The following is a 12787-nucleotide window of genomic DNA, read 5'->3' on the forward strand; positions in this document are numbered from 1 at the left end:
TTATGTTCATTTAAGAGTATCATTAAATTCATAAGCCATGAAAATTTCCAAAAATTTCAATCTAATGTCATTTGTAGTACAGTAGAAAAACAATATATGCTTAAAGGGATTGTAAAGAGGTTTTCTAAAAAACACAATTATGTGTAACAGGGACACTGATATCATTGATTTGCATCATTACAATTCTGATGTCTGTGGTACTTGAACCTCCACTTTAACAATCGTAAAGTTCCTTATTTATCAATAGCAGCTTTTACAATACTGACAAAATAAAACGCTTATTTTTAATGGAGCCACAGAAGTCGGAATGAAATTTGGAATGGTGCAAATTGATGATATCAGTGTCCCTGATACACATAAAAAGTTTATAAAAACTCTTTACAATCTCTTTAAAAAAAATTTCAATAACAAAAAACAACTATCAAGCTTAAAATTGTTCAAAAAATTTTCAATCAAAAAACTTTCAAGAAAAGAAAAATGCGTACTCACTCTTCCAAGATGAGAAATGTTGTATCCATACTATTGACAAACTCTGTACGTTTCTCAGCTTTACTAAATACCATTGTTAATTACTTCTCAAGTGGTATATCAACTTAATTAAACTATCATCTAATCAGTGACAGGCAAGATAAGTGTTTGGTATTGCCTTGATAAGTGTTCCATATAACAATACAGTGTTGAACGGAAGTTCAAATTGACATCATATCCTAACAGGATGCTTAAACACAGACAACCAAGAGTACCGCCGTTTCAGAAAATCTAATTTTTTTTTTAAATTTTTCAAAGTCATTGATTGATTTGAAGCATAGACATATAATTAGAAATTTTAAAACAGAACTTGAATCATGTTGTTACTCAGAGTTTCATGCAATGCGAACGTCAGACAACAGCCATGTTTAATTATGGTATAAAGCTAATAAAGGTGCAAATAGATGTACGGTGTCCAGAGCGGGATTATCGATTCAGTGGAAAATAGTAGAAACTAATCCTGTCCCCATCGCGTCTTGTGTTCAATTGTACTACTGTATTTATAATCCTGCATCGTACACCCCACAGTACATCGTCTATGCACGGATTCTTATCATTGAGTTAGGAAGATAAGTATTCCAACTTTCCAGAACCTAAATGAGCAATCATACACAAAGTATATCTCCCATACAGAAGCAAATTTCTTTTGCTGATCTGGTTGACATATCATGGAAGTCAAGGAAGGTAATTCTTCAAACCCTTGATGTAAAATATTACAATTTGAGCTCATTAAAAATATTCCTGATACCGGTAGTCTACCCAGTTACAGCAAAATTGAAGTATCTTTTGCCTCTGACATCCACAAGTCAGTAAAAAAAAAATGAAACATCCTACGCTAAGTAGCAAGCAATTTCATGAATATCCAGATTTTTTTTAAATTCAGAAAGTTTAGAACCAGCATTTTGTGATGTCAAACACAGAACAGACTTATCAAACCAACACAAATACCTGGTTAAGTCTTCTAGCAAACTAAAGCAGTTACCTTCATAAAAACTACTCTCCCAAATAAGAAATGATTCTAACCATAACAAAGACACAAGGCAAAATAAAGTCTTATTACCAAAAATAATTGTCTTCAATCAAAATAAGCCTGAGAAACAGCTCATAAAATTGCTATACAAGACACTAGGTTTAAGTGGTTTTTGTCATGCTCATGTTTCCTCTGATATGGTAAGACAATAAACATCTGTTTATAGCTTGTCAACATTTGTTTACTGTAGTTTAAAAGTGGTTTTTAGATTGTTTGTACCATACACTACATAGAGACATTGGATGTGAAAAATTTTATAAACTTCTTCAGACCTCTTGTGTAATTTACAAGATGGGACTATATTTATATTATCATTGTTACACCACACCAAAATGAGATAACCACCCTTCTTTTGTCTTAAATTGTTTGTGTTTATTTTAAGTTTATGTCATAACTTTATGTATATAATACATAAGTTAGTTTGAGTCAAAAATCTTTATATTAAAGGGAAAGATGCGCCATTGTTTTGACCAATCATACTTTATTCTCAGAAACGGGATTTTTTTTAGAGAAGCCAATCTGTAGTAGTGTTCAAAATTGGAGCCATCAAATCCATGTGTGTCCAGAATTATCCGCGTTTGAATGTTAAAATGATGACTTGTCATTTTAAGATACTCTGTAATAAGCTTATATAATATAGAAATATTGAGTAAAGTTTGAAATATTTTATAGGAATTGTGCAATTTTCGTACATTTCTTGTACTTCAGAAGACTTTTTACATAGTAAATGAGCTGTTACACTATTACTGATTGACTTAGCTAAAAAATTCCTGTTTCTGAGAAAGTACGATTTTACCCCAAAAAATGGCACACCTGTCCCTTTAATAATAATATCAATGCAAATCCAACTCTGTATTGCTATTTAATCTACTGTTTCAAGGTCACATTTCTAGAGATGGTCATAAGATAGGCTTCTATAGATTGGACAATATCAAATTCTATGACCCTATCTGTTGTTGTTTACATCAATGTTTATATTATTAGATTAATTAGAATTAGATACAGGTCACTAACTTCATGCTATACCAAATCTCAGTGACCCTTGACCTGGTGTCAGACAGACTTAATCAAGACAAATGTTTCATGATGATTCAATGATTTTTTAAAACTAGAAAGCCTTTCAATTCAGACATATAAAGTGCGTTCCAACCAGGCCACAACAAAATGCAAAAAATTCAAAAAGAATTAAGGGGTTTGCGAACAGTTTTTCAATGTTTTCAAGAGGGTTATCTTTGGACCTCTTCTTGAATAAGTTGAAAGATGTTAAGATGTAAGCTTATGTTGCTTAAGCTTATAAGACATGTGCACGAAAAATGTTCTAGGAACCGTTACTATTAACATAAAAAACACTTCTTAGCTCAGCCCAAAACCCCCAGACCTGTATGTGCTAAAAATTATTTGATTCAGACAAATGATTCATGAAGAGTATTTCAGCTTAGTTACTGAGCAAGCTAAGTGCAATTAGACTTTGACTTTGCCTTGTTCAGTGCTGTCGAGAGTTGGTCTGCTGTCGATTATCCCATTATACATGTATTCACAGAGAGGCAGAGAGTCTTCACTTACCTTAAAACCTTTGCCATGATGAAATGTAAACTTTGTATTAATAGTTAGTATTATGCCATTATATTCAACTGTTCTTCAATACATCAACCAATCAATGTTTACAACTGAAAAAATTAAAACCACAAAATACAGAAATACAGTGGTGTAAACTATATTCATGCATATAAGGATTCATCGAAAATTTTTATTTATGTTTTAGATGTTTAGCTTTTAAATCAAATAAACTTTAATCAATCTTTCTTTTTTAAGTGGCCAATGAAGTGCAAAATTTCTAAGGTTTCCCTATCTGTAGTAAATGGATTTGATCCCAGGGATGTAGGGAAGTGTGTATGATAATGATATGAATCTAAAATATGGTACCAAATAGGCTACCAAATGGTGGGCCAATAACATTCTTCAGTTCACTGAGGAGCTGGTTGAGCCACTACAGCCACAGACACAGGATTGTGAGAGACAAGGTTCAGTGTTGACTGTTATGTCACAACAATAATATTAATCACTCATTCACTGCAAATATGCATGTGCGTTGCTTTGCAGGTGCATCACTGCACATGACAACTGAATAGCATGATGATTTCAATATTATGGAGTGACACAAGGCTATTTATTACATATTTACCCTCAACTACTGAATATTAACGCAGTATTCCCGTTCATATCATTTTTAGCCTACTTACACAATTTTTCGCTAATGTTTTGATAGGTTATACCGTGTTGCCAGATTAGAGCTAGTCAATAAAAACAAAACCTACTCTTTCATGATCCATGTTACCACAGTAGAAATAGGCATAATCAATAGGACACAGGGTTATGTCTATTGGCCAAGCAAGGTCTCCAACCAACAGATTCGAAATCGATCGGGAAGCACCTATTTAGTGCAGACAACAATATTCACTTGAACCACAGTCCAACTCTCTACCTGTGAGTTATAAGGATAATTGTAGCAGTGACCTTAGAAATTGATTTATTGTCTACCGGACTGTAGTTAAAAAGGCAAACCTACAGGTATCAGATGTTTGGATTACCTAAGATATGTAATCTGGCACTACTGCGAGAGGTTGTTTCCGGTGCGAAGCGCCATCTTCTACACTTCCGTAATGATTAAAAAAATAATGGAAATTGACATAAATTTTGACATTACAAAGTCACGACAATTAAGGAATTGAATTTCAGAGTGTTTTTCTTGGGATGATTAGGATGACACATGATGTCTTTAATTTAATTACTGCTGGTTTGACGTTCTAAATGTGATAGTAAAATGAAAATGACTACCTACAACAAGCAAGTGCTTCAATTCAAAGAAAAAGTAACAGCATCTTTGATAGGTTAATTTGCCTTGGCATCATGCAGTCATGATTGTTAACTTCTTAAACTTAGGATGTCAGATGAGTCCAAGTGTTAGACTGCCTATTGTTGTATAAAATGGCAGATGTTTTACATCAGGTTCAGAGCAGACGACGCAGACTGTCGTCAAATTCCAGCACAAATGCTGAAGATTACGAAGATGAGGCTTTGGATCCCCGAATACAGGTTAGTTGATAGCAGAAGATGATAGAAATAATGATAGATTCATTTATGTAAGAGACACAGATTACTAAGTAGAGGGGTGCTCTACAGAATAAACAGGAAAGAAAACTAAAAGAACACAAATTTATCCATTATTTAGTTAGCTATAGATGAGCTCGATTATTTTAAATCAATTTCTGTTTTTTCAGGTTGAATTAGAGAAATTGAACAAAGCTTCAGATGAAATTAATAAATTAGAGCTAGAGTTAGATGTAAGTATTGGATACAGGCTTTTTTATCAGCTGTCATGACTTTCGAAACAATATTTCCAAGATTTCTAGTGCCAGCAATACCTTAAAATAGAATAATTCTTAATACGGCTCACTTGATTTTTCATTTTGATGGCAAGAAATTTTTCCATATTAGCCCCTTCAACTAGAGGGAGAGAAATCCTTCAGATCTAAATGACTTAGTATTGATTATATATTTTTACCCTTTCAGGATGCCAGAGCCAGCTTCAGACAAGTATTATCAGATTCTATACAAAAATTAAATGTATTAGCTAAGAAACTAGGATCTTGTGTAGATAAAGCCCGACCCTATTATGATGCCAGGGTTAAAGCTAAAGAGGTAGAATGATTTGATTCAATAACACCTAAACTAAACGGTTGATTTAATATATAATTTAGATAGTCTTTTTTGCCAGTCATTAGAGAAACAGAAAAAAAAATGCATTGTTTTATTGGTACAGTGTGACCGATTGGTAAAGATTTTGACTGAGAACAGTTCACTCTTTTTCATGTTTATGTGCTACACTGATGAGAGAAAACAGAAGTCCAAAGGTACTGCCTTATATCTTGCAGGGCTCTTGATGGTTTTTGTCAATATCAAAAGATGAGCTCTTTGTAACATAAAAATATATTACGATTTTGTTTAAAGTTTTGTTTAATTTTTATCAGGTTCACATGGAAACTCATAAAGCAGCATTAAGGTTTGAAAGAGCATGTAGTATGCATGAAGCTGCTAAAGAAATGGTACAATTAGCAGAGCAAGGTTATCAGAGGAGAGAACAAGATGCTGATCCAGCCTGGCAGGAGATGTTAAATCATGCCACAATGAAGGTATGGATTGCAATTCTCTTTGATATCGTTCAATATGGGTTAGAATGGTGACAGGCTGTAGCACAAATGGTTAGGGGTTTAGGTTTTGATGTCATTGACTTGGAACAATTGTGATTTTATAAATAGGTTATATTTCATCATTCAATTGAATCATTCCATAATTGAGTCCAGCGAGGTATGGTGAAGGACAAGCTGATAGACAGGATCTTTATGAAACTATAAGTTGTTATACTTATAAAATTTTCTTTCCAAAAATTCCAGAAAAACCATATTTTGATGATGTTAATACTGTGTGGTTTTAATGGATCAAATACAAAAGCTTTTGTCCCTTTAATAGGGAACTGGTTATACCAGGGCTATATGGAAATACACAAATAACATGTTATAAATGAATGAATATTATTTATATCTAGGTAAATGAGGCTGAATCAGAAAGAATGGAAAGTGAATCTGAACATCAGAGAACAATGATGTTATTTAAAGAAAGTGAAGCTAAAGTCCAACAATTACAGAAAGATTTAAAACGTGCTATTAATAAATCAAAGTAAGTCATGAGAGTGGCCATGTTCTACTGACACAGACTAATTTATATTGATAACAGTCACAGAAAAGTATATTAGCTCACTGCACGTTAATGATTTATAGATAGTTTGTCTTGATTTGCAAGAGATTTCTCTTGTTTTTCATAGTGCTTGAAGTGTAATGATATTCTATGTCATTTATCTATGAAGTTGACAGATCTTAATTTGGAAACACTATTCAGATATATAAAATCGAGATCCATGAGCTGGTAACGCAAATATTAAGACGACTGTTGCTTAATATACATGATTATTACTTTTCATTACAAATGTTTTGTTAAGTGCCAATAAAAAATATTTATATGTATAAGCTTGATAATTATCATTTTAGGAGTTGTTCAAAGGAGACATTACTTATTTTAGGTTAAAAAATTCTGTTTGGTTCAATTCTTAGAACACTGTTGAAATGAAAACACAAGAAACATTGAAACATTCTTTTCTTTTTTCGTCCATATCAGTCTGTCTTGTCGTAGAAGTTTCCTTCGTCTTAGTGATATCGCTAATCAACATTGGCTTGAAGTAATGTAAGTAAATATTGTTGGGAATAGCGGATAGATATCATCATTATCACTATCATCATTATCGTTGGATCCACATCATCATCATATTGACTGCATTATTAGTCTGATGATCATTATTATCATCAACTTATTGACTGCATTATCATATGTCATTTACTTGTCATTATTCGTATATTTATGTGTACTTCATTATCATCATCATATTATTATTGGGATTATTAACCTCATTATCAGCATCATTTTATTGCTGCATTATCATGGCATTAACTTGTCAATATTAGTACATTTATATGTACTATTAACCTCATTAACATCATATTGACTGCTTTATTAACCTCATCTTCATATTGATTGCATTATTGACCTCATGATCATCATCATCATTTTATTGCTGCATTATCATGGCATTAACTTGTCATTATTAGTACATTTATATGTATTATTAACCTCATTATTATCATATTTTTATTGGCTGCATTATCATGGAATTAATTAGTCATTATTAGTATGGGTTATTAACCACATTGTTATAATGTTTTGGAGCATTTTTGATATATAAGCATTTTTGATTTTACAAATATTATTTAATATTATAAGCATTATTAACATTTTGAGCTTTTAAGCATTTTAACGTATAAAATTATTCAATTAGATAGAAAACATTATCATTATCATTAACCCTTTATTGACATTATCATTATTCAAGTTGTTCATGATCTTTTAACTATTAGCATTATTATGATAACATAATCATTTTATTATTTTTACCAATCATTGTTATCATGGTAAACATTATTAACATCCTTTCATAGAATCATCTACTATGTTTTATCATTATTCTAGCATTATTGTCATTATCAATATCAATTCATTATCATCAGCATTATTGCTGGGCTGTTTCTACTTAAAGGTTGTACATTTGGTGACTTCTTAGGTAGCAAATCATTTCATTGTGGGCTTTCGTATTTTTTGGGGGGGGTTAATTGTATACTAAAACACTCAAACATGAATTGCAATGTGACATAACTGTGAACTTTGAGATTAAAAAAAAATTTGGTACTTCTAATTTTCCGTCGGGTTATTCAAACATTTTTCTGCAAAATGTTGTTTGATGGAATATAATTGGTAGAGAAGTTAACTCTCTACCAATCAAAATTAATGACGAGAATATGATCATTATCATCGTACCGTTGCTAAAGGAACATGGTTTTTCACATACTTCCAGAAATAATAGTAAATTCACTTTGACCTTTGACATTTTATATGAGAGGTACAGTCTAGTTGAAATTAGACCAAACTTTCTTTCTGTTTTTAATAAGCTTATATTTTCCATTGTAGCCACTTCAGTAAGGTTCTAATGACAGCCCTCTTAAATTAACCTTGTTGAACATTCAAGAGGGCTGTCTGTATGCCCAAACTGAAGTGGCTATGTTAAAAATAAAAACTAATAGAAAAAATGGAACAAAAGTATGGTTAATTTTAATTAGATTTCTATATATAAGTGTGTGGATTAGAATCTAAGTGCATTTTAATTCAGATTTTTATTTGGTTTAATATTATGTGAACAAATTATCAAAAATCGAAAAAAATCTCCTTTGAACAATTTCAAATGCTTATTGTATACAGTATGTCATGATACCTTCAATATAATCTGTATATCTATTATGTTGCAGGCCTTATTTTGAAATGAAATCCAAGTTTAATCAAATAATGGAGGTATGTATTATCTCAATCTCTATCTCCCTGGTTCGCTAAGCTAAGGTACCGGTGTATGGCAGGGTCGCGGCCAATGCGGTAACTGAGAAACCTCCTGTAAAATTTTTGCAAGAAGTGTTTTATGATATCAGCAATTGATTCCAACATCAACATCGTGAAGAATTCATTAAAAGATGGTTGTAGTTCCAATGATTAGAGAAAGCAAAGGAAGGTCTTATTTGTTAAGCAGACAACGTTTTCTCGAAACCATCTTAGCGATAGGATATCCTATTGTCTTAACTTCTTCTATCATCACTGTTTTTAGGATATCCTAATGCTATGATCGTTTTGAGAATACCTGTCCAGGATATTTTTTTGTGATATTTTCTTTTTTTGTTACCAGGATCAGAAAGGTCGAGTGAGTCGGTTAGAAGAGGATGTGACATCATCAAAATCTCTTTACTCTCAAGCATTACATTCTCTCGAAGCTATCAGTGATGATATTCATCAACAAAGACTTGAAAAACAAAAGAAAATCCAATTGGGTGTCAGAGAGGCAGGGGTAGGTGCAGAATCGCCCTCTCCACCACCGAAAGGAAAGGTTAAAATGGATGGTAGTGTTACACCCCATAGTACTAGTTGTGACAATGTAACTGAAAGTGAGGCTGCATCGCGGAATTCTCCACAACAAGTTTATTCAGACTCTGCCATTAAAACATTTTTACCTCCATCTGTGATATTTATAAATCCAGAGGATGCTCGGCGTCAAAGTTATCGAAGTGCGATTGAAAATAGTCAGCAAAAAGTCATGAGTCCTGGAACGGATAGTTTGTGCTCGGCAGATTACGATGAAGATTTTGATGTTCCTTGTCTGGAAGAAGAATACTTATCTCTTCCTTCCAACAGAAAAGTATTAGGAGCAGAAAAAGATGTTCCCTTTGTATCCACACCTCGCCCTGTTAAATCACATCCCCTTGAAACATCGGAAGAGGAAATTTTCCCTTGGAATGAAAACACGAAATTGAAATCTAAGCCTATTCAAATTGCAAGTCGTAATCGGAATATGAGTTTGTCCAGCAGCCCTGGAAGTCCATCATACTTGGTCCATAGACATTTACAGTCAGCTGGCTCAACTCCAGAAACTTCCAGTCCTCTCAGTGGCTCCCCCAGACACAAAACTAAACTTCAAGGGCTAATTTTACGGGTAGATCCAGGGATGGATCCTTTGGGAGCTTATCAGCAGCAATCAAATACTATCAAAGAAAACACTCAACAGTATTCCAAATCCCCAAGTTCTGCTCAAGGATCCACAAAACTTGGTTCTAGTCTGAATTCAGGGGATGATGCACAAGGACCAAATTCAAGCAACACTTCTTCCAAAGACGCCGAAAACTCAAGCGCAAAATTTTTAAGACCTCATGTGACTCCGAGAGCTTTAAGTCCTGATGTTAATACTCAAATTGATCGCTTGAACTCTTTGAAAATTCCAGAGTCATTTGACTCTGCTGATGATAATTCCGACTCAGAAAGCATTGCTAGTGGTGGACCAATGTTGGACGATGATCAAGTTGAATATTTGACTCTAGATTTTTCCAAGGAGCAACCTAAGGATGGCAATACAAGCTCCTCCAGTATCTCAAGACAGCATTGGAGTCGTATGAGTCTTCCACCTAATTTAAGTTATTTGGAAGGCTACATTGACAAAAAGAAGAAAATCCTGTCTCCAGATGCTTCCAAAATAGATGAAGAGCTACCATCTGAAGAAGATGATGGCAATACTTCCAGTGCAACAGCCTAGATATTTTATTAGTATGTGATGTGTAGTTTTTATAAAGACCTTTGATTTGAGAACTTGAGTCTTAAGATTATGTCAAAGGCTAGTATAGAAGCTAATCAAAGGGTACCTTAAATTATGTATTGTGCAGATTTTAAACAAAGGGTACCGGTACCTTCAGACACCGAAGTCAAGGGTTTTTTACAGAATAGAATCTAAAGAAAGGGTTATTTTTCCAAAGTTTAAGAATATTATATTTTAGAAACGGATACAGTCATCTACATAATATATTCTTTACTTTTGAGCTCAATTTCAGCTATCCATATCACTTTTCAGAATTCAAATCTGATGTTGATTCTCCTGCAATACAAATGTGTTATGTCAATTTAGACTGTTGTCACTTTTAGGGTATTAAAAGAATATGTTTTGTGTGCATTATTATCCATTAGTATTATTGGTAATAACTGCACTAAAAAAGTGACTAAATTGGTGCAAACCTTTGTTTTTTTTTTATATAAATTGCAGGAGAAAAGCACAGTGAATTTTGACTGTATATCTTCAAGTAGTTGATGTATAGTTTAGAACTTACTTTAGATAACTTAGTAATAATAGTAATTATCATTAAGATGGCTCGTCTTGCTTAAAGCAAGTTAGTATATGTCCTCTACACCAAACCTTTGCTTACAAGACAATTTTCTTGTAACTAAATTTAGTTCGTGAGCATTCTTTAAAGCAGATTCTATCAATATTATGATATATCTTGAAAATGTAAAACATCCTGTATACTATTTGATTGCTGACAAACCAGTAGTCAGTCCTTCTTTATGAAAAGTGTTATGGTTGGTTATCAGAAATTGACCTTTCATCTGGTTGATGATTTTGATAATGCTATTACAATAAATCATTCATTTTCACAATGAACCAAGACTATTGCATGCAGAGTACAAACTTTTCACCTCAACATTTGGAAATCTAAATCATGAAATGGGACCAATAAAGAAACATTAAACCTCCAAATTAAATAATTTTGATATGATGTATAAAATCTAAAATCCACAAGTGATCATGGGGAAGTGGGGAAGCATTGTCAGTAGAAAGTTGAATTATCCACTGCTAGGCCACTACTTTTTGTGGATTCAAATCATATTCATTGTAAGAAAATTCTGATGCCACAGTCAGTGTTTTCAGAAGTAAGCCCAGTGTCAACACTCAACCCCTAACGGCATTTATCTACTAAATAAAAATATTTTCTGGTTTGGTTATTTGGATTTAACACCAACCCTTTAAACAGTTCCACTGGATCTTTTAGTTTTTTTTTTTAGTAATCTTTAGTAATTTATTAGTAATATCTTGGTTGATTCGTAAATTTTAGTCAGTCTAATTAAGATTAGACCAAACTTTTATTCCATTTTTTATTATCTTTTATTTTCATTATATCCTCTTCAGTTAGGGTCTTACGAAAGCCCTAACAGCTGTCTTGAACGTTTCTCAGATTAACCTTTTGACCTAACTGTATGACGTCTGTTTTAACCAATCAAATTTCTACCTACTCCAGTGCTTGTATTTTGTGATTCAGTGTTTATCAGGTTAGGTCAAAAGGTTAATTTGAGTTCAAGAGGACAGTCGTTAGACCCTAAATGAAGTGGCGATATTAACAATAAAGAAATGGAAGGGCTATTTGGTCTAATTTTCAATAAGACTGGAATTTTAATCAATATTTTATTAATATGTCTCAATTTTACCTTTCCTAATTGATATCCTTATAATAGATAGATTGTAATTGTCCATTAAAGTTGGTCAAAGAAATTATTATATGTATCTTTAATAAGATTAAAAAAATTGTTGGATTTTGTTTCATTTTACACCCGCAAATATCTTTCTTATGAAATCGCCATATATTGAGGTCACTGATTCTCACGTATCTCTAATGAATTGGCCAATATTGGGGTCACTGATTCTCACATATCTCTTATGAAATGGCCAATAATGAGGTCACTGATTCTCACATATCTCTTATGGAATGGCCAATAATGGGGTCACTGATTCTCACGCATCTCTAATGAAATGGCCAATATTGGGTTTCGGGAAAGGGAGGGTTTCATTCTCCCAGATGTACAGGCCTAGGGTGGAGCAGACACTTTATTTAGAAATTAGGATTAAGGGTCTTGATATTGGGTTTTCTTCTGTTCTTATTCTGATCTGAAATTAGAAAAAAATAACTCGCCCGATGGGCGAGAAGTACAGTATCTGTTATGTACTGATTGTTTTTAGTTTACTATGAACAATATTATCATTTAAGTTCTTATTTTTTGAATATGCAACTATCATTTTCTGCTTATAGACATGGGGGAATTTCTCTTGAAGGCTCTTATAGTGGGCATGAACTATCTTGCTTGCTCGATTGCTGGTTGTATTAAACGGGACAACAAAGGGTGCTATGCCTACATTATGATGAATATTTAGTCCTA

The 12787-nt window shown here is 32.9% G+C and overlaps 1 protein-coding gene across 1 annotated transcript; it reads left to right on the forward strand.

The window, feature by feature from the left end:
• Positions 1-4582: 4582 nt before the first annotated feature.
• On the forward strand, positions 4583-9125 carry LOTGIDRAFT_54577 (hypothetical protein; the record flags this gene model as incomplete). The annotated part of the gene is made up of 7 exons (XM_009051372.1): positions 4583-4651; positions 4837-4899; positions 5129-5257; positions 5587-5748; positions 6162-6292; positions 8524-8566; positions 8949-9125. Coding segments are annotated over 7 exons (774 nt in total), but the record flags the coding sequence as incomplete, so codon positions are not given.
• Positions 9126-12787: the final 3662 nt, after the last annotated feature.

This window comes from Lottia gigantea (genome assembly GCF_000327385.1).
Source record: "Lottia gigantea unplaced genomic scaffold LOTGIsca_166, whole genome shotgun sequence".
Lineage (NCBI taxonomy): Eukaryota > Metazoa > Mollusca > Gastropoda > Lottiidae > Lottia > Lottia gigantea.